This window comes from Pithys albifrons, chromosome 4 (genome assembly GCF_047495875.1).
Source record: "Pithys albifrons albifrons isolate INPA30051 chromosome 4, PitAlb_v1, whole genome shotgun sequence".
In the NCBI taxonomy this organism is placed as follows: domain Eukaryota; kingdom Metazoa; phylum Chordata; class Aves; order Passeriformes; family Thamnophilidae; genus Pithys; species Pithys albifrons.
Window position 1 is genome coordinate 92323785 of NC_092461.1, and position 23720 is coordinate 92347504.

Genomic DNA, 23720 nt, shown 5'->3' on the forward strand with positions numbered 1-23720 from the left:
ATCTCCAGAAGTCTGAAGTTGAGGGGAAAGCCACGGGACAGACAGCAGGTGGACTGGCATGGGAGCAGCTCTGCGAGAAAGGACTGGAAGGCTGGACCACAGGAGTGTTGCCAACAGAGCAAGGAAATTACTCTTGTCCTTTGTTCAGCACTCACAAGGTCCCATGTGGAGCACTCTCTGGTTTTGGGACCCTTCAGTAGCAGCAAGTACTTTGAGAAACTGGAGAGGCTCCATTGGGCGAGACACTGTGATGGATAGAGGGCCAGAGCACGGGTTGTGTGAGGAATGGCTGAGGCACTGGACTTGTTCAGCCTGGAGAAGAGCACGCTAAGGAGGTAACTGATGTCACCAACAACATACGAGGGGTTATCAAGAAGACAGAGGGAGGCTCTTTGCAGAGGTGTATGGTAGAGGAGTGAAAGAAAACAGTTGCAAGTTGTGGGGAGAGTAATTCTGACTGAAAACAGGGAAGTTGCTCCTTAAAGTGATAGAAGCTCAGCACTTAATTAGATATGCCCAGATGTCAAATTTTCCTTCATGGAGATGGTCAGATCTCTCCTGGAGAAGCCCTTGAGCTCCCATGAATGAACCATCCCTGACTGCAGAGCAGGGCAGAAATCCAGACCAGATGACCCCTTAGAGATCACTCCCAATCTATATTACTCCACAGTTCACTATTCCATTTTGGATATTATTTCCCCAGTTACAACACATTTTAAAACGCCTTTTAGAGCAACATTCCTTTTAAGAGTTACAACATGTTGGCATGTTGTTTTATGTGGGTATCTAGCAATGTTTTGGCATGCAAGAGGAAAGGGACACCCCACACAAAGCAGTGCAAGAGCAGAGGATATAACTCCTCATAACTAATACTACTTTTTATGCTGGAAAGATACTTCACTTTCAAAGAAAAAAATGAGAGATGAAATCCCAATTCTTCACTTGAATTAGTATATTTTAAATGTCCATATTAAAGTAGTATAAATATATAATTTTTATTAACAAAAAAAAATGTGGAAAAAATGACCAGATAATAGTAAAAAGACTTAAAAAACAGATGGAGATCAGGACCATTTGAAAACTGAAGTCTTATGAAAAATATATGTACTTAAGAGCCCACCTTTCTAATTACAGTAGTAAAAAGAACCAGCTCCATCACTATATTACCAGTTTCTGTCAGTGCTGCAGTGGCTATTAAAAAAAAAATTAAAAGCTTTATAAAAATTACACTGAAAATTATTTACCTGAGTTTCATGAAAATTCACTTGGAGTTCTTCAAAGCCACAATAGTATTACAAATATTAGACTGCTTTCATTGAAGAAAGAATTGATTTCAGTGCTACACTGATGAAAACTCTTTTGCAACAGCATCTGTTTTAATTTGTTTTGCATTAATGCCATATTATTTGAAGTGTTTTAATATTACCGACTGAATGGTTTCAGGCAGCAGCTTTTCCTGTAACACGTAAAATTTGTTTCAATTTTGTTGATACATGGTGGGGGGAGGAGGGGGGACACAGCCAAGCCACGTGATTCCTGTTGTTTGCAACCCCTTACCTCAGACCTTTGGAAAAACACTGTTCAGACAGTATGGTATATTACATGTTTATGTAACTTAAGACTAGTGCATCTGTAAGTGATTATCTATGCCCTTGAAAAGACTGACCACAAACCAACAACTCTTTAAAATGGTTACAAGTTGTATGAAAAAAGAAGAAAAATATGGAGAAATATATTTCTGTGAGGTTTCTCAACCTGATTCCTTTTCACATTTAGATAAAGAAATAATCTACCAATTTGCATACAGCTGAATACAAATTTTTGAAGTATGCTGTTTATGATGACCCTGTCCTCAGACTCTATTTCTGTGTCTCAACCACTCCACTTAGAAGAAGCAACACTGGAATTTTTCGTAGATGCAGTGGAAATTATAAAGTTGTTTATATTTTTGCATTCAGTTTACTATACATTGTTACCACCTCTGGTTTAGATAGACAATATTTCTATGAAATCAAACAAAATGAAGATACAAATCTAAAACCCTGTGCAAAACCTGAGTTCTTCAGACTATGTGTGATCTAGCCTAGTAAAAGCATATGTAGCATCTTTGATCAAGAGATAACCAAAATGCTTTAACATCAAGCATGAAAACTAAAAATCTGTACCTTTTTCAAAAGGGAAAACATTTAGGAGCAACAAAAAATAAACACAATTGACTTGTAATACTGAGTGCATCTCAGCTCTGTACAACTGATCTTGTTTAAATATATTTTGTAGAAGCACCAAATTTGGTAATTACACAGATTCACAGATTAATTTAGGCTTGAAAGGATGTGTAGAGGTCATCTAGTTCCAGCTCCTGCTCAAAGGTGGTCCCAAGGCTGTGTCTGATCAAGTTCAGACCATCTCCATGCATGGAAATGCTGATATTATGGTCAACTGTTCAACCATCACCATGGTGGAAACATTTTCCATTATGTCCTTCCCATGCTTTAACATATGCCCATTGCATACCATGATATAACTGTGCACTTTTGAGAATAAAGGACCTACTTAGATATCAACAAGTTCAACTCCAACAATCAGGAAATGCCAAATGGTCTTGCTCCTGCTTCTCTGTTGTAAAGGATTATCCCTCAGTTTTCACTGATGCCACAATTTTTTTGCATGGAACTCTCAGAGCTTTCCAGGTCCAAAAGACAGAACACAGTCTGTATGGAATAAAATTGTCTTTGGCAGGATTTTTCCATTACTGGGAGAAATTCAGCCTATTCTGTGCTCCAGGTTGTTGTGGCTGGCCTCTTGGCAGGTCCTGGCATTCCTCATTAAGGCCATCTCATTCACCTCAAACCACTCAACGCTTGATGCCATGTATGTCTCCCTCTCCACCAATGCATTAAACATTTTACCTGTAATTTAATTTCACTACTGAAAAATCAGGATTACAGATACTATTTTGCTTCTCGAGAGCACTTAGAGCAGAAGGAGATGATGTTTGTAAAGGTCTCAGATTGCATGGCTTTGAAAGGAAAATGAAAAAATGCAAAATTGCATATTTACTGCATGTATCATGAATATGGCTTGAGATTATTGACTGAACATTAGGAGACAGTTCAGCTAACTCATCCAGCTACTATGATGAAACAAAATTGTCTTTAAATGCCTACTATAATCATACAAACACTTTATTGAGTGTTTTAAAATCACAAGATGCAAGCAAGGGCTATCCAGGCCTAAGAAATCTACTTGAACAGGACTAAATGTGCTTCTTGTTTATGGTTCAGTAGACATTATACCAGTATCCAAAAAAGTTTCAGTGGCCATTCTCATGTCTTAAAAAGGAAAATCAAAACAGAACATTTTTAATGAAATCAGGGTGGTTTTGTGATTATCTAGAATTAGGGGTGAGAGTGTTTATAATATGGTGCAAAATTAAATTAAATAATAACTCAGACCAGCAATGTCTATACAAGTCTAATGAAAGATACTTGTGCTGACAATTTTGTGTTATGATATAATTTTAGGATATTAAATCCCACATTGAAACACAGTAGGAAAGGGAGTAAAAAGTAGACATAAAAAGCATTCATAAGGAGTGTCCTAATAGAGTTTCTCAAACAGAAGATTTCAATTCCATCTTGCTTCTGCCAGGTAAATAACTGCTTTCATTTTAAGAAAAAAAAAAGCCAACTCCTAAATTCTACTTCAACAAGTTTGTAACTTACTATGTGACTTCTCAAAAGCAACACTGGGAAGGCAATCTGTTAACAGAGCCTGATTTAATCTATATCTGAAGAGTGAATATCACTAAAGCCTGTTTTAATGGTCAAAGGTAATGGGGAAAAAATAATTATATGGGTTTGAAAACTGAAAAAAAAAATGGAAAAAATCATCCTTACAGGAAAATTTTTTAACTTTTGAGTATTTTCTATATAAAAGTTTTTGTTTCCACATTTTTTTTTAATGAGGACTCATTAAAGAGAACTTAGAAACAAAAAAGCCCTCCGCTCCTGTTGTCAGGGAGCAGGTGTATGGCTTCATTTTGTATGAGTAGGATGTAGGGAATAAATCTTTCACTCTTATTAACTTTGTCTTAACCCTCTTATAGATCCTGTAGCTGCAGGAATGTCAGCTTCACAGTGAAGAAAGTCTAGGCAAGCTTTTACTGAAGCTGAATGTTTCAGGATTCATTTTGCAAAGCCAAAAGCATATCTCAGTGTATATAACAAACAGATCTATACCCATCTTACTAGTCATAAATGAAGCAGACCAAGGCAATATTGCAGAAAATTATTAGTATTATAACAACAGCTACAGTTCATTTTTCTCTCCTAGAAAGAGCAAGCCTACTTTGGTACTGTGGCATTTTATGAAATGTGACGTATCATGCCAGTATTCATGAGTACTATTACCATTTTGGTTTCACTTGTATGTTATGATTTAATCTTGGATACGTATCTTGGATATTAGTGCTAAGCTGCTTTACTGCCTGAGATGTCTTCATGCTTATATCCCATAACACAATGTTGTGCAATTAAGACATATTTCAAAATTAAATAGATTTTGGCTGGAAGACAAGAAGGGAGAGTGGTGCTTCCTCCCATTAGTGATGTGAAGCACTGTTGTTCTGAGATGCTGTTCCCTCTGTGCACCCCAAAATGTACCATTTGCACATCTCTCAAACACCTTCATGGGCTGTGTCTGCAGCTGCAACCCCTGCACCTGCAATCAGCCCAGATCCCAGTTAAACTCCTTCATACTGGTGGGCCCTGCCAGGACAATGGCTATGGGAAAACAAAGCCCCATCAGATGGGACTTCTTTTACATCCCAAAGCCCCTTAATTTCTCATGGGGCTGTCTAAAGAAGCCCTTTACTCCATGGTTCCTCTGCCCTTTCTGACAGCCTGGGCAGCCAGGGTATACTCTAACCACCAAGTACCTTGAGTGCAGAAACTGTGTGCATGTGCTTCTTTATTATGGATTGTCTTTAAAAGCTTCTTGTTTCTTGATAATTTGTTTGGAACTTTGACAAGGAATTAATATTGCTCACTGATTTTCCTTTGGGTGCATCTAAGTCCCAAAAGTCACAATGAGTTTGGGAGACTGGCTCAGGTTCCTTGTTCAATTTAATGTTTAGGTCCAAGCTTTGCACTGATGGAAATAACTTCCTGTAATACTTAAGTAACAAGCAGAACACAGAGAAAAAAAATCTCAAGGATGAATTATCAGTACTTATTTTGCACTCCTGTTTTGGATTTGGATTGTTTTCTTGGCAGGATAAAACAAATCATAGTCCTTTGTTTGAAAAATATTAGAGAAAGATTGTCTAGTATAAGTCTTTTTTGTTTTCTCCTTTTACCTCACAACTACAGATGGTTTGCTTTTTACAGACACATGACAAACACATTATTACTGTACAGCATTAAAGCTTCAATTAGTAAGAACAAACACAGTCACACAAATTATCATGCACTTTTACCATTTCTCCCCTTTTGTTCAGTTATATTGTTGTAGAAAATATTACATTGTTAAGGAAAACATTACATACCCAACATTTTCTGCATCTTCATCACACTCAGCCCTGTATTTGCAAACTCCACATTTTGAGTGTTTTCTCTGAACTTCTGTCCCAGATCCTTCATACTCTGAAAAAAATAAGGTATTGTTAACAGAAAGCATGACTTTCAAATTAAGTTCTGATTTTGCTTACCTAAATCCATTTGCCTTCAGGAATCCTGTCAACATGAAGCTATCACACACTGAAGCTATTAACCTTCATAGTGCTCCCTTTTCAAAATCAGTCAATTGGAGGTTGGTAGAACCGTACCAGTGATAGAAATGCATCCCTGAAAACACTAATGCTTCATTGATTGGCTCTTCCTTTATTCCTATTTCAGTCATTTTCATTTATTCCCGCTCCACCAGACACATAACTGGCATTGACATGTGTCCCAGTCACATTTACTCTTAATTGCCACTTATAATGTATAAATCCTGTCCCTTTTGATGTCCTTGAATATTAGGAACTAGAGTTTTAATAGTATTTTCTCTGTCAGTCTTTAATTATAGATATCCTTATGCAAGGTTAATGTTTGCATTTTTCCCTCTTTTTGATTCCCAACTATGATATTAGTCACTGATCATATGTCATATATGCTGTGGTGTATTTTCCAGATTACTCTATTTAGTTCTACAGGAATAAAAGACAAAAAAGTCATCTTAACAAGAAAGTGGTAGAAAGGCTATGTATTCTAAAAAGTAAAATCACTATCTCAAATATTCTGATCCTAAAAACATCTACACCAATCTTACTGTTGACACGGACATCAAAACTCTTGAAGTAGAAGAGAAATAAGTGATACTTTTACTGTTTCACTACCATTAACCACTCCTATTTTTGATTTTCAACAAAGTGGTGAGGGAGAGCTAGATATTTGAAATGAAGGACAAGAAGCACAGAAATCTACAGAGGGAGTCCAGAACTACTTAAAGTATCCAGTACTGTGGTGGTGCATGGCTGGCTACACAAGGCTGTCGGATGGACAGAGATCAAAGTGATTCCTTTTCTCACAGCAGCTTTATGTTCTGTAGCAACAGTAAATCAAACGCCACCAATGAAACAGCTGCATTTACATTCCTTAAATGTAAACAGGAAAAAAGAAATCCACAGCAGCCCCTTTCTAATTTTCCTGGATCTTCGCTGAAAGGAATCTCTCCTTCCTGTCTGTGGGGCTGGGTTTCCATGAATAATAGTGCAGGAGAGACTCTCAAATTGATTTCTGTCTAAAGTATGTTGTGCATTTTTCAGAGATTAATACATATCAAAATTTACTACAGAATTCCCACTGTAGAAATTCTATCACCCCTCTTATCAAGTTGGAGTAGAGGTAATTTGCTTTTATCTTTACAAATGTAAATCTTAATTGATTTCTCCTTCTTTCTAGATATGACATTCCTATGCCTGCACTTGGCATTTTAAAATGTCCTTTAGTGTCAGATCTCACTTTTGCATGCCAATAAGTGATCCCCTATGGTTTGAAAAAGTTAAACAAATGGCACTGCTCACCGCTTTCATTTGTGGTATTTCCACTACTTTTGCTATTTTTAAGACCTTTGGGGCCCTTTGTCATCATGTTGACACCTCTAGGAGTTACAGGTACAAAAGCTGGATATGTTGCTCCAGAAGAGTTGCCACCAATGCCAAATACCATCTATGACAGTCTTCAATTTAAACATATAACAATCATATTACTTTTAGAAGATTTTTCTACACTGACCATCACTTTTCACATTTACTTTATTATCCACCTTATTCCCCAATGAGTCCTTTTCAGGGTCAACACTCTGTAGGAGAGAGGCCAACATCAAGGAAAAATCACCTAGACTGGACTCAATACATCTAACTCTGTCCTCAGACATTAAAATCCTTCTCCCTTATGCACACTGTTATCTCAGTGACCTGTTCTCTGTCATCCACTCCAAACCAGTACCTACTGATTTCCTGCAGGTCACCAGTGGAAGGGGCCACAAGGCCAAGATCAGTCTCTAGAAACACACTCATTTTCTAACAACTTTTTAACATTTAATGATCTCTGGATTTGCAATATTTTTGCACATTAGATGTGTGCTGCATGGATGTTGTGCTCTCTAGTTACTTAGACTTGTATGAGATTAGAGATTGCATTTGACTGGCAAAGATTATGGGTTGAGGTGGTACACTTACACAAAATGTTCTGTTGTACAAACACCTTTCTTGGAAAAATAAATTTTTAAAAAGGTGGTTTTCTCAATAAAGGTTTTCCATGAACTCATGGCAACTGGCATTAAATATTTTCTCCTCCCTTAATTCTGTACTCAGTTGATTTTTTAGTTGACCTTCTATTTCACTGTTGTGCTTCTGATATGTGCCAGAATGAGAGGTTATTGCCTTCCTACCATCACATTTATCTTTTCTGAAAATATTTGTATAGTATTTATTATTATTATTATACTGAAGAGAGACAAAACAGTCCCAAACAGCCCATAGAATTCTTTACTATCCCATTTTAATGCTTTCTGGTGTAAACCAGACAGATCTGCTGGTTACAAACCATGTCTCCAACACTCGGTGCTTAATATCCTTCTATGGTACTGATAGCATGGAAAATATTTCATCATACCCTATATATATAATCTGACTTGACCACAAATGAAACCAGAAGGCTTTACTTAGCACTTCCACTGCACTACTAGCATTTCAATTTTGTAATGGAGCAAGAGACATAGCACATACACACACATACACGTACATGCACATGCACATCCTTCCTCTCGAGCTTTTTCCTCTGCTCCCTCTGAATGCCCCAAACAACTTATTATTTTCAGAAATAGTACCCCACAACTACTTGTTCATTGTTTCTGTATACAATTTGGTGCAAAATTGTCTCTCCTTCCCCCCCTCTCTAAAATTGTTCTCTACCTTTTAAAATTAGGTTTGTTTAAAAAAATGTGGCCTTTTTTTTCTTGATCTTGCTGGACCTCATGCATAGAATTATTTCTCTCTACAGTAATTTGCTTTTGTATAATAAACATCTGCAAGTCAAGAACATCTGCATCTCGGGTACTAATAATTTACACCCATCATGATTAAGTATAATACAGATAAATGCAGAAGATGCTACATTTCCAGCTTAAGTGATAGTCACATACAATTTTCCAAAGCATCTTTCCTAGTTGTGCTCCTCCTGGCTACTGTAAAAATTAACCCTGTCCTGGCCGGAACTAAGAGAAATTCTTCAAGAAAATACAGCTTTTCCCACCAATACATAATAGATGAATGTTTATTTTCAGCCTGAATTGGTAGCAGACCTGTACACCTGGATACTGTTAGTTAACCCATTAATATCTGAGAGCATGTTTCTCTGGTGTAAATGTGTTCAAATAGGCAAGGTATCCCTTGACTGCCCCTCCCTTATCCTTTCACCCCCACATTTGATTGTTCCCACATAGGTTGTAGCCCTAATGTTAATATTCCAATCAATCACATCTTTCCAGCACATTTCAGTAATAACAATTAGGTCAAAATATGCTCCCAAATGAGCAATTGAACCCCCTCTTGTTTATTATGCAAGTTTCTAATATTGATAAAAAGATAATTACAGAATTTCTTCTCCTTGGTTTTGATGGTATCTTGATTAATTCTGTTCTTTGACATCTTAATTTCATGTTGAGTGAAAGCTCATTTTGGCTCTCTTTTCAGCTTATGTGTTTCAGGGCAGTGCCTCATTAACACTGTCCTTCAAAAGAAATGAGGCACAAGGATAGGATCAGTGGCTCCCAGTTGTCTCTCTGAGCTGCTGTGCTCCGTAACACTTCTCGAGTCATTATTCCTCTGCAGAAGATGGCCAGCTCTATCTTAGGAGCTGCAGGGTAGGAGTCTGCAAATGGACAGCAGCTCTAGAGGAATTGGACAGCAGTAAATTGCTTCCCTCAGCAACTCATTTGTGTGTTCCTACAATGGTAATATGGCTCAGTTTCTGCTGAGGGCTTTCAATCAGGCTGGAAGCAAAAGCATCCATCTGTGTCAAGGTGATGTTTGGTCTGCCCTAAGGCACAACTTGGAAAGGGAACTGTGCTGTACATCTGTATTTATCACTGCTCGCAGTGAAGTGGGGGGAGCTCGTGGAGAGCTGCAACGCCTTAGCAGCCATGTGCAGATAGAATAAAGATTCCTTTGTCTGGGAAAGCCCCTCTGAAAATCAATTCCTATCTGTTTTGGAAGTACAGTGGGTTTTGCTGTAACTAATGGGAGCAACTAATCTCAAAAGTATTTCAAAAAATAGGAATGACCGCAGCACATCCTCTTCTGCAGCCCAAAGTACGGAAGAACCTCCATCCTGTGATCAGACTGTGATTCCCTCAGTACAGCTAGCACTGGAAATTCCTCTCAAAATACAGAATCACACATTAAGGACTGCAATTCACTCAACAGTTCAGTGACTTCTCCTACCTTCCATTAATTTTTAGAGCAACTTTCATGATACACTTAGTTAAATAGAGATTGCACCCATAATTTGAAACAAAGCTGCAAACTTGCTCTTTTGTCTATAAGTATAGATTTAAAGTAAGTGCACCAACTACTCTTAGCTATCTCAAACTTTTAGCAAGTGATGTCTTGAATTTTCTTGACCACACTGCTTGATTGTATGCAGAAGCAATATTTGACAGTGTGGAAGGTCCTGCTCTCTTATCCAACCACCCAGCTGGCTTAGAAGCAATGCCTGGCTTTGTATAGCAGAGGTCTATACTCGTCTGAAAAATCCTTTCCCTGCACAGTGTAGACCACACACTGCAGCTCTAAGTGTGTTCCAGTAAAGGCACCAGCCTTTGGAATTTGATGGTGCAAGAAGGGGCATTACAGGTTTTACGCAAGGATGCCGGGTCTATTTATGACTGAGGTGCCTGGAGGAGGGGAGTTTGAAGTTTTATTCCCTAATCACAACTCAATCAAGATGATAAGCTTGCTCAGTAGTTATGATAATGATAGCATGTGAGCTTATAAGCAAAGAAAGTGAGGACGTGCACTGCAAGACTCCCTACCACCACTAACCTTGCTATGTGATACATATTTTATACACCTGACATCTGTAACTTCTGGTTTGTTTCTGTGCACATGACACCATGGATAATGTGAGACTGGATCAGCTTTCACACTGTAGAAACCTCCAACTGGAGAACTCTAGTAACCATTCACTCCAGTGCCCTGCTTCAAATGTAGCTAACTCCTTTTTCTCCAAAGGAAGACACAACAACTTCAGAGTAAGCACCAGGGAAATTATGCACAAGTAGATGACGGTGGAAAAGGACAAGAAAGTCACCAGATGCCATTTGTAGGTGTCCCACAATTTCATGAACATACTGAATGCCTTTCTGCAGGTCCTGTGCAGGCTATATGAGATGAACCTGCCCTCATTTGCTACCTGTCATCCTGCACAAGAAGCAAGAGAAATCTGTCTTTATGTGGCCCTGGCTCCAGCATCCTTCCAAGCAAGCTCCAACCCCCTTGAAAAACCTGCTTAGAATAACTTTCCTCTGAAAGGATGCCTGAAAATTTAGGTCCTTAGACTCTGACTTTATGAACCTTTGCTGAAAACATAAAAATTCTTGCAAGCTTTATTTCAGTGGTAATTTTACCTATATTGAGTAGAATCTTGACAGAAATAAATAGGGCTATTTGAAGCTAAAGTGATGCTCCATGACAAGTCACATGATAGAATCTGCACTCAAACCTTTCCAAGTCTCACACCATTATAGGAATAGGTAAAAGGTGTGATGTTAATCACTGTCGAGTTTCTCCAGACATACTAAAATACATTCAAACAAATCAGTAGCACTATTACAAATTAAAAAATATTCGAGGTTCTAAACTGTGTGTGTTTATTCCACCCTGACTGTGTGACAATTACTGGATAAGTGTTGTCCCCAGTGAGGGAAGGAACAGATGGCAGCCTGGTAAAAAGCACATACTGTATATCAATTTATTAATTACTAAATTCAATCTGCTAGACGTTCATCACAAGATACTTCAGCTATTAAATTCCAGAGGGATTAGAAATTCAAAACAAATTATTTTAATAATAATTAACTTAGCTATATGTATTGCAAGCATGTTATTTTCTTAGCTTAGAAGCCTGAAATGATTGGGTGCCATCTGTCTAACTACAAATATATCTTTTTTTATTATCAAAAGTGCATTTTGCTCAGGTACACCCATAAACACTTAACAAATAGGATTAAAAATTAATGTTATGGGCATAGAAGGACACTTAGAAATCTCACCGTTGTTGGCTAATTGCCAGAGCACAGAACCTGCCTCTTCTAGGACAGTGATTCCTTTCTGAGAAGCTGGCTAGAAAAGTCATTGCTATTTTTTAGGTCTTTGGTAGTGCACATAACAAATGCTGATGGTTTTCAACATATCCTTGCAAAGGCCTAAATATATGGCAGAGTCAACATCACAGCTGCAAGCTGCAATCCTGTTTATGTACATGTGGCAGCCAGAGGACCATTTTTCTGCCCCAGTCTACAAGCTGTGGAAGTACATTCAGCAGGTCAAATAGTTTTACAACTTACAATTGGCAGAGATGAACACAAACCTGAGCATATGTCTTTTTCTTCACCAGTTCTGCCTCAAACTCTAAGAAAATACAGTTTAAACAAAGTGGATCAAGACCTAGTTGTATGACTCTATTCTTCAGAACAGGAAAATTACAGAATGTTTCATAGGAGAATATAGAGAGAAGCCCACATCTTAAATGCAAATTTAAAGATCCCACCATCTTCAGCTGTGACCCCACCAAAGAACTCTTTTGGGTCTGAGTCCCCAGTCTGAGTCCCCATGACTTTCTGTAGGGGTGAAACATAATGGTAGAGTCCTGAGGTTATTGAAATTTCTCAAATTTCTGAATTAACAATCATATACTCTTCTGAGAAGTGACTTCAGGATACCCATTGCTACTAGTGATCAACTGCTTGGTTTCATAACTGCAATTTTTATGATGCTAATTGAAGGTTCAGACTTCTGAAATTAGAAAAATGTGTAATTTTATTACAAATCTTTATTAATGCTGTGCTATCAGAGCATAGAAAATGGAAATAGCTTATTCAAACTGTCAGAAGGCAACTAGACAACTGTGTCACCCTTAAAAAATGTATTATTTCACCTCATTTAGATGTACTGAAAAAATTCTCCCACTCTTAATCCTTTTCCCTAGTACCTTTGTAACAGTAAACATGATTCGGGGAGAAGCTGAACCAGTAGCTCCGTGGTCTTTAGTGCTTTTTTGTGGCAAATGACAACTTCTAAGGAAAAATATTGCCTGAAACAGTCTTTGAGGAAGAGGACTTCTGCATTTTTTTAATTGGTTCTAAATCTACTGGTTTGTTTTTTTTTCTTTTAAAGTTGAAATGAATGCATTTAACATCACACAGTTTGGAAGTAGGAGGGGAAGTCTGCATCAAGTGAAGTTTCAGAATCATTAATGAGCTTCTTCCATGTCTGGATAATGAAAAAGAACAGTGTGAACCAGTAGCACAAATCTTAGTTGCACACGAGGCAAACAGCTAATTTCAGCAGTGGAGGCTGTCACAGGCAGAGCTGTAGCAACTGAAGAGCACAACTTGGACTTTTCCTGTATTTTTCTTCAAAGTTAAAGATCTCCCAGCACACTCCATCCACACAGCAATCTCAATGCTTCCTGAACATACACAAGCAGCTGCACTCATCCATTCCATGTGTGCAAGCATCACTGCTGCATACACAATCACACTAATTGCATGTTTCTTAAACACAGCAAACACTGATTCTTTGATTAATATCTGGAAATGTAAATCTTAGAAAGAAAACACAAATCTCTAAGCTAGTAGGTTTGCTCACTTGCTGGCTCTCTCTCACTTACCCTTGCATGTTTCCACTACCACTGAAGCTTCCTTGTGCTTCCAAGCAGTAGCTGTACCTAATCCACAAGGGCACAGAGGCTCCCCATGCAATATGATTCCCATTTGTGCACCCTTATCCAAGAATATTATATTAAACAATCAGGCATGGGTGATTATTTTGTCTCACCATTCCTGACTTCCTCCAAAAGAAAATGGGGAAAGTTGGGCCAGCAAGGAGTTGTACTGCAGTCAGTCCCATAGCTGGAAGGAGGGAGGCAGGACTGTGGAATGCACCATGAAGAATCTCTGCCCTGCAGGTGACCCTCTGCCTGGGTTCCTACCCTTCCTTCAAATCTGGATCCCAAACAATGCATCTTCAGTAGGTTCATCATTCTTCCAGAAGTTTGGTTTTAATTCTAAATTCCCTTAACTTGTAATGGGTCTTCCAGGTTTTTAATGTTTCCTAGTAACAGTTTTACAGTTGCTTGAATTATAGAACAAAACCAATTCCAGATACAAAAATATGGTGGGTACAAAATTGTCCTTGAATTTTTGGCCACAGAAGAGTTCAATAAGCCAATCGACAGTGGACTCCATCCTTTGAAGGTTTGCTTTCAGACACAGGAAATGACTCAACATGCTGAAGACTAACCAACTGTTCTGCCCAAGTATTACCCAGCACCCAGTTTAGCAAGAAAGATGCACAGGGACAGGAATAATTCACTGTGTCACAAATAGCCTAGATGTATTTAAAAAAAGGAGTGCCAAGCAGGATTTTCAATTTTTCTGTTTTTATATTTTTTAAAAATTTTAAATTAAGAACTAAACCCAACTGGTTTAATACTGAACAGAAGTAGGAACATTCCAGTTGACCCAAAGGTACTCAGAAGAAACGCAAATAAATGAAGAGCTAATGTCACAAAACTGCTGGAAGACATAGTGGGTATGCTGTTCCTTCTTTATTCAATACCCAGGCCGTGCAGATACTCATCTGGGACCAGGGGAACCAGATTCAATTCTTTCTGCCTGAAGTGAACTGAATCTACATATCTCACATCACAAGACAATGCAACAACCACTTCTGCAAGGTATTGAGGGACCACCAAATCTCCTAAGCCAATGCCATTCTATTTTGCATAAATAATTCAAATTCACTGGCAAGCTGAGTGCCAGCTAACAAAGCCTTTCCATAGCATGCATCCTTCCTCCCCATCTCTTTGTCCCAGGCTCAATGAATATTTCAAGTGAGAACAAAAAGAACAGCAATGACAAAGAGACCCATTTGGGCCTCTCTTACAAGGAGGTGGTGGACTTGTGTTCACCCTCCTGCCCCAAGTCAAGTAATGAGTATATTTGAACATGGACCTTTCACCTCTTCAGCCGCAGCAAATGAAACGCAGTATGTTCTGGCCTACTTTTCTCCAAACTGCTCATGAAATTACCTAAAGAATCCCAACATCTGTCAGTTGGCTGCCAGTCTCTCCCAGACCAACAAAGTAACATTTACAAGGAACTTTAATGGGGTTTTTTGTAAACAGTTGGTAAATACCGAAGAAAAAAAAAAACAAAACAACAAAAATCCCAATTGCATTCAAACTTTTCTAAAATTGTTCTAAAAATAAAAATGAAACATGGACTAAATTATTGTCATCTGTCTCCTGAAAGAACTACATAGCAGTACTGAGGCAAGCAGGGAGCAGCCGTAGTGGAATAACAGAGCCTGGGAAACAAAGAGGGAAGAAGAAACAAACAGAGCTGCAGAAAGAGCATGATGTAATCTCCAGAAAAGAGCATCAGAAAAAAGTCACCTGTGAAGGTAAGAGGTAGTGTTTGAGCAGAAAATTGTTCCTTCAGACACTGTCCCAAAAGAAAACAAAGGTGAAAATGGCCATGTGACAGCAGCAGCCCAGGAATTTACTGATAGCATCCTTTTAAAAGAGAGGGAAATGCCTCCCCTTCACCTTGACACAGGAAAGAAGAAGCAGCTAGCTCCTGATCTTTGAAAAGTTAACTGTTCTGTTCAGCTACACAGAGATGCCATTGGTGGCTTTCCATAAAGCACATTTTCATGTAGCTATACAAGATTTACAATATTTCAAAACTCAGTCCTATCAGCCTGAAATGCAACATCTTCCTAATACAAGCAAAGCCTAAAAGCAACACAGTTTTGCTGTGTCTGTACACATCTGTATCTCAAATTTTTTATTCTATATGTATTCTTCCTAGAAGTATCAAAGATAGAATTAAGATAAAATTTTTTTAATCCTTGGAAGAAGATTAAGATGCTCAAAGATAGGAACACTTCTACATCCCATCTTTAAATATACGGCTTTGAAGTCTGTGTAACATTTTATATAAACAGATATCATAATGCAATCAATATATTTTAAGCAGCAAGTTTGACGAAGAGTAAAGTAATAACTAGATGTTTTAGACAGTAAGCAAATGAATGCAAGATAAAAGACAGTGAGAAATTTATTGTGACTGGACACTTTCAGGAGAGAAACACAAGCAAAATAGGGATCTAAATATTGTGCTGTATTGCTGGTAACAAATGAAAAGTTTTATAGGTCAAATCTGAAAGAACAACTTTGGTCAAATGCACACTACAACCTGTTCCTATACAAATACTGTTCTGAGGTGGTTCAGTGTTAACATTAAGGTTTATTTTAAACTGTCACAATTTTTCCTTAATTCATGTGGTATACAGCAGCCATGTACATAAAACTGACACACATACAGTGAAAAAGGAGACACCAAAAATGAGTATTAGTGGAGTTTGGTACTCACCTCCTTCTCCTGACCCAGAGCCATTATCTGAAAAAGAAACAGAGGGGGAAGAAAGAAAAGAAAACAAATGAAAATATTGCTCCAGGAGCAGCTGTTTGTTCAGGAACTTCTCACTGTAAAACATTACGCAGATGTTACATTTCATGAGCCAGCTGTAAAAACAAACATCCCACACAGAGTGTGGCATCCTTTAATAAAATCTGTCCACACTTGCAGTGCTCTAGTCTTTCTCTCCCCTGTCAAGACAATTTGACTCAAGGAACAGCATCATTCAATACTGAAATGAAATTGTTTTCTTAGCCTTTTTTCAACTGTCAGAGATTGAAATTTTTTAAACCCAAAAGAGATGAAGAGCACAAAGTCTGATTTTGGGAATGTTTATTTTTTCTTACCCTCTAGCCCTGAGAGTGGTATTGCAAGGAGTAACACATAAATAATCTGACTGCAGAAGTAGCTCCAGAAGAAAACTAGTCCTCAAAGTTGACTTAAGTCATCTAATGACAAAATAACTCCTCGCAGCTGAGTCAATCACATCATATAAAGATGCTCTAACAGCATAGTTATTTCATTGACATTTGATTGACTGCATTAGCATCTGATGAGTGACAGTTTTCGACTGGATCCCATTTGCATAAGCAGTTAAAGTGGCAGCAGGACTTGAGCTTCCTCACCACCCCAGGCCAACTAACTACTTCAGTGCACTATGGAGCTGGCTAGGGATTTAGTATGTGCATCCCACTGGGCAGCACTCTGCACAGCCTTCAGCTAGCACAGCAGTAAAGACAAGCCCTTAAACACATGTTCTGAGTCACAAACCTTCCTCAGCCTTTCTTGCTCAAAGGGGGAGGCAGAGGATGGAATGGGAAGTACTGTCACTGAATTGTTCCCCACCCCCATTAGCTTAGCTTCCCTGGAAGATGAGGAGGGGAGCAGAGCACACACACTGCTCATCACACACCTCTTTTCATGCCTGCTTTGGTGATGGAGAAGGCAGCTCAATTTATTTCCACAAATCTGAAAGAAGGAGGCCAGAGAGAGGAGTGGAGTTCTTACTTCCACACATGAGTTTGTTGTTCACATCAGAGGAAAGACCAAACCCTCTGTTTGCTCAGTTCCCTCCTCCGCTTTCCTTTAAGGACCCAAATTTCTAAGAATAATTCCCTCTAGTCCGTGGATGAAAGTGTGAAATTCCATGTTACTGGGTCACTTCACACATTAAAAATAATCTCCTATCACACGGGGTGTTAGGAATAGAGATTTGTTTTTTCTTGCCTAAATTTTCCTTTCTTTCCTCCTATACCACTATTCTTTGCCTAATAGACCGAGCTTTTTACTTTACAGCAATTAATGCAAAAACCAGAAGGTTTTTTCTTCCATTGACAGTGACCCACTTTATTGACAAAGCAGACAAGCTCATGTGAAATGTCATTACTGAATCACTGAAAAATATGTCCTATGATGTGGTATTGCTTCATTAAGAACTTTGACGGAGTATAATTTACATATATGAGTTAAGTATATTAGGCTTATTTGCAGTGGTGAAATTCTGTCGTAAGATGTTTTGGGGGAGAGAAAGCTGACATACAAACATGAGCAAGTTCAACTTATAATTCATGTGAAAAACGAAGGCTAAAATGTCTCAAAGAAAGCTGACCTGTTACATGTTTTTTTTTCACCTCTAACTCCCTGACTGCTTCCCCCTGTGCATTCAGCCCTGAGGTGAGAAATGTTGCTCAGTCCCAGCAGGAGGGGCTCTGGTTATAGCCCATGTGTTCTGTGGCAGGTACTGTCTGTCACACAAACAGTACAAGTTGTAACAGAGAGCTGTTTAAATGATAGAGCTGGTGCTCAGACCACCTATCTCTATAGACCATTAGCTTGATACACATGAAGCCCACTTGGCAGGACATCATAGCTACGGGATAGATCCATTCCCACTTCTCATGGCTTTCAGATCACAAGAAATAAACAAACAAACAAAGTGTCATCCTCTATAACACTGTATCATTTTCAACTTTTCCCTGGGAGCTGTGCTAGGACCCTCATCTCCAGGGTAACATGATAAACTAAGCTGGTGTTCCTGCTTTTTTCTGAGCCTTGGCTACATTTTCCCAAGCAGCTGCTGGTTAAAGGGGTAGCATGTTTTTTCAAGTTTACTTGGACAAGCCACCCTCCTCTTTTCAGGCCCTTAATGAATTTAAGATTTCCAAAAGTGGTCTCCAGGCGCCAAGATCTGCCAAGAAAGATGCTTATGTAAGTGAAGATGCTGAACACAAACAGCATTCTCCCAGCCACTGGTCAGTAATTAGAGGAGTGACTGACCTCTATCTTTACTTAAGCCATCCTTTCCCAAGTAGACTTATAAACAACTGAGATCAGCCCTGACAAGGAGGACATGGGGATGCTGACCTAACTGTGGCCTTCCAGTGCCTGAAGGGAGCCTACAAAAAAGACTGAGAGGGTCTTTTACAAGAGCATGTAGCGACAGGACAAGGAGAATGGATTCAAATGAAAAAAAGAAGGTTTAGATTAGATATTAGGAAAAAATTCTTTATTGTGAGGGTGATGAGGTGCTAGAACAGGTTGTCCAGAGAAATTGCAGGTGCCCAATCCCTGGAAGCATTCAAGCCTAAGATGGATGTAGTTCTGAGCAACCTGGTCTAGTAAAAGGTGCCCCTGCTCATGGTAGGGGGGGTTGGCACTACATGATCTTTCAGGTCCCCTTCTTATATACAAATGTAAAGGCTTCTGTTGTGAACTGCTTTTATTCATGAAGGAGTTTCTGGATAATATATTGTCCTAGTTCAACAGGTGGGACCAGTTATCACTGTGTAAGGGTGATCAAAGCTGTGTATTCTCCCCCCTCTATTCATTCCCCAAGGACAATGGGCCATCAGCAGCAGCTGCCCAGGGAGCCATTATCACCGTCACACCCAGCCTGAGGGGGGCGGAGCTGCTAATGGGCCATCAATGGTTCAACAATACCCCATGAACCCCAGAGTTAATCACCCACTGTGTGAGTCCCCACCCTGGGGGAGGGACTGGGTGCTCCCTGAGGGTACACCTCAGGTGGGTAAGACCTCGGGAACTTCTCATTGGATCTAGAGGAGCAGCAGGACCTTGACAGGAGATCACCACTCTCGACCAGACTACAGCCATCATCTGCACCAACAGGTGTTTCACTTCCTTTTGCTTTGGACTTGGGGGAACTACATGGGTCTCAGCACAAGGGCTAACAAACCCCTTTGGGTTTGTGCCCCAGGACACTGGGTTATACTGCTGGGTTTTGTGCCTTGAAAGCAATTTCCCTTTTGACTTATAATCTCTCTCGTGATGAGTTCATTTCTCCTTCCGGTTTACCTTTAAACCAGCACAAATATATAAAGAAGCACTTGGGTCAGACACAGTATCTGAATGCTGTAAGTCCAAGGCTACAGTCAGAATCTGCCTTTTTTTTTTCCTCTCTGACCTGGAACCGTTTCTGTACTGTGGGTCTGCTTTGGTGCATAGGCAGAAAAAACTCCTCAAACCCAAAAGAGTCTGCAGCCTCTCTCATTCAGGAGGAATGGCTTTTAACTCAAACTAGCAGGAAAATTGAATCCATCTCTTCCCCATTCAGGGCAACAGCTGCAAATTGCTAAGTACAAACAGGAGGGCAAACAGTCCACTGACAAATTTTAAGCAAGCAGACCCTTCCATGAGTCACTCCTAAGAGAATAATTTCTTCAGTCTAAAAGCTACAGTGTTTGTTTCAAGTTCTGCAAATAGCACTTTTCCATCTTTCTTTTTCTTTCTTTTTTTTTTAATCTTAGAAATCCCAACAGAAAGCAATGGAGTGTGGGTTCAAAATATATACAATACATTGAGAATCTTTAAGTGCAATCAAGTACTACATCAGTGTGTGGTTACATTTTCATGTTCATATAATATAAATCTGGCAGCAGTCAAAATCAACATTAAGACCTGTATATTCAGTCCCAAAATTTCAACCATATATTCTCTTTAATTTCTCCAAACCACCATTTTTAAAGCCAAAACTTGCATTTTGTTTATTCCTAAAGAACCTATAATTGGGTCTTTTTAAAAACACTGCTTATTTTAGAATCTCAGAAACTCTGACAGCCCTCAGACAAAGGAAATAAATGTATAAATACACTGCTAAATCACCCATGTCTGTAAAAATTTAATAAAAATATGGCCTGCCAAGAAATAGAATAATGATTTAGTGACTAAGTCACTCAGTACAGTCTGTTCCAGTGCTGTAGTTTCAGAAGGTATCAATCCTTAGCAAATGGGAAGTATTTCAGTCTTGTATGAGATTCAGAAGTCTGATGTACTTTACATATTAAATAGTTGCTAAAATACTAGGGGGGCCTTTCATCCTGTTGTCTTGGGTGCATCCTGCCAGGATGAAATTTTATTTTGAAACAACAAAACTCTGATAGGAAACCACTGAGCCTATACTTGGCTCCCATTTTCATAGCAATTTTGAAGGCATACAGTGAAAATTAATGGGGGTCTCTAAAGGATTTTTTAATTTGGGTATTTGATTCTCCACTACATGTGTAACAGATCAAAAACACAAATATGTTGCTATCTTGGTGACCTACAATCCAAGGCAATGCATGGAGAGGTTCCAGACAATGGCTTTTATTATCCAGTATTCTCATGCCACCCAAAGTGCATCAGACACTAAGGAAGCAACAAGTATCATTCTAGCAGAGCTCTGCTGAAGCACTTAGAATTGTTGTTAGAGGAATGTGTGAGTGCTCTAAGACTGTATTCCATTTTATTCCTACTTCTGCAGCATCCGGAGATAGTTTGCAGATGGGAGACTGGGAAAGAAGGTAGATTCAGTCATCTGCCTGAGAAATGCTGGAATTACACTTCTGTGCTGGGCACAAAACACAGGTTTCTTTCAGTATTAGGACCAACAACACAGATTGTTTTGGACTTCAGTAAACGAGCCAAACCTCAGTACAGGTCTGTGCTGCAGTCAAAGTCATTAAGGCAGCTGGTGTGAAACACAGTGACTTTGCATTTAAATGAGATACCTGCAGGACTGGCAGCAGCAAGGACTTGGCCTAGGTACAGTGCCAGTGCGTTTACCCAAATTTCCAGGTAAGAAAACGAGTTTCAGGCTGATACCTGTAAATTGTCATTGATAATTAACCAACATAAAGCTAGCAAGCAATGTACACCTAACCCATGGTCATGCTTTTGGCTGCCACATACACATAACCTTGTTTAGGTTAATCCAAGTAAGCATTGTGTATCCAAAGATGAGGGATGTCCCACAATTTCATTTCTTGTGTGTGTTATTTATGTACCAAACAATGCAGCTGCAGACGCTACCATGTCATTTAATTTCATCCATAGAGCCAGCCATATGTCTGGTCTCACTAGCTTTGGAACTATACAGAGGTTTACAAGAACTCTCATGGCTAAAGTTTTTGTGTCCAAGAGCATGTTGTAATATACAAGACAGTGAAAACCTGTCCCATGTATTTTAAACATGTGAAAAATCTATGCTTTCAGTGTGTGGCAAGACAAAAAAGGCCAGTCCATTAGAAAGGTGAGGTAGAATGACTTTGTTAGTTATGCATATTTTCAATGTAATGACTCAGTTTCAAAGATAATGCCTTGGATACAGGTACAGTAGCAATCAGCATGATCAGTGTCACTTGTTGGATGTCAAACTAATTCTGTATATCCAAAAAATAAAAGTACTAAATAAATTACTAATTTGGAATCTGCTCCAAATTTGTTGAAAGCCTTTTGATGAATATCAAGGTTCCTCTATGAACACCACAAAAGCATTCACAATCTATTTTCCCAGTTAAAGTATTTCAACTTTTAATGTTTATTTATTAACCTGTTAGCATATCAGAAGATATATCAGATTTCTTCTCCATAAAATATTCCATTGCTAAAGAGGACTTGGGGTTTCCACATTATTTCATTCTATGGAAAGCATAAAAATTCTAATTGCTGGAATTAAGGGCAAAACTAAAGAGCTAACCATAAAACATCATTCATTAGTGCCATAAAGTGTTGTTTTACATACCAGAATAACAGGGTCCTCTTGATACCACTGTTATCTCTTTCTGATGCTTGCAAGCAGCTCTCCTGAGGAAGCATTCATTTTGGTAAGTGTCTCCATTTGATCCACAAACTGGAATATAGTTTGTGTGACACTGAAAAAGAAATTATAGAGTAATCCAGTCATATGAAATCCTATGATTAATCTCAATTGCATATTAATATATAGGAAGATAGTTGTGTTACTGGCACTAACTTATAACCATTTTCACTAAAGGAGGATTTGAAATATGCTAGTTTTACAGTATCATTATATGTATTCCTCTCGGATCACTGAAATAATAGTCCAGCTCCATGTGGACTGAACATAGGAATTCAGTAGGAAAGATTAAAAGAGCAAAATAACTATGGTGGGGTTTTGTAATTGCTAGAGGGAATATGTCAAGCATCTTGAAGTATTTGAAGGATAAACACTGAGGAAGGAGAAAACTTCTTCAAGATAACACAAGAAAGTACGACTAGGCACAGGGGGATGAAACTGAGCAAAGGAAAATTTAAGGGAACAGTGCTTAAGGGGAGATTGGTTGACCTTTTTGGTCAGAACAGTATTACAAAGGAGGTGAAAAACAATCTTACAAAGGAGGTGGAAAACAATCATGAGTCTTTTATTTGGTCAACAACTATAATAATGCTTTTGTATTACTATACTGGAAAAATTTAAGCTTAACATTAGTAGCATTTGATACGTTTAGCAAAAGGAAAGGTAGAAAGGAAAAATTATCGTTCAGAAAAGCTTTTGGAGAAGCTGCCTGTATTTTGCTGTTTTCTTACATTCTACAAAAAAATGTATTATAAACCCCTTGTATAATGTGCATTACAATGCTGGGACCACCAATCTCCCCAACATCTGTGAATGCTCCACAGCTTCCTGCTGAACTGGAGATCCAAACCCTGCTCCACCGCATGGAAAGGGAGATGTTGCCCTGTTTGGGAGTGCGGTGGTAACTAACATCAGACACCTTTTGCATCTACAAAACCAAAAGACAAAAAGAACACAACAAAAGACCAAAAAGCAATGATCAACTACAGAGTGTAGCCACCATGTATCTTAACCATATTAAATTTATGATTAAACTGGAATAGTGCAACCAGTGAGAGTGCGTACAGAAATAAAACATTTGTAAAACTAAACTGTCCCAAAAGGAAAAGAGTTTATCCTCCAAATTCCAAATGACAGTCTCTCCCAGAACAGTTTCTTTGTGCTTTGACATATACAAAGGTCAAAATACTCATTTTTTAAAACATCATTTTGAAGGGTGTTACCCTCCAATCTTTTGTCATTCTGCCATAGATGACCAACTGAGGATGAACTATGCAGGTATGGACAGAAATCAACCATGCTGCTAGGCCTGAAAATTATTTCTAACAGTTTTGTAATATTTTCCCATAGTGAGTAGCTCTCAGACATTCAA

At 38.7% G+C, this 23720-nt stretch overlaps 1 protein-coding gene across 2 annotated transcripts in view; it reads right to left on the reverse strand.

Annotated features, from left to right (window-relative positions):
- The window catches only part of TMEFF1 (transmembrane protein with EGF like and two follistatin like domains 1), a 118632-nt gene that overhangs the window by 21040 nt on the left and 73872 nt on the right, over positions 1-23720 (reverse strand). For both annotated transcript variants that reach the window (XM_071554990.1, XM_071554992.1), the window contains exons 3-5: positions 22274-22403; positions 16207-16233; positions 5549-5645 (exon numbers count right to left, since the gene is read on the reverse strand). In XM_071554990.1, the coding sequence (XP_071411091.1) occupies positions 5549-5645; positions 16207-16233; positions 22274-22403 (254 nt within the window). The remainder of the gene's footprint in view (positions 1-5548; positions 5646-16206; positions 16234-22273; positions 22404-23720) is intronic.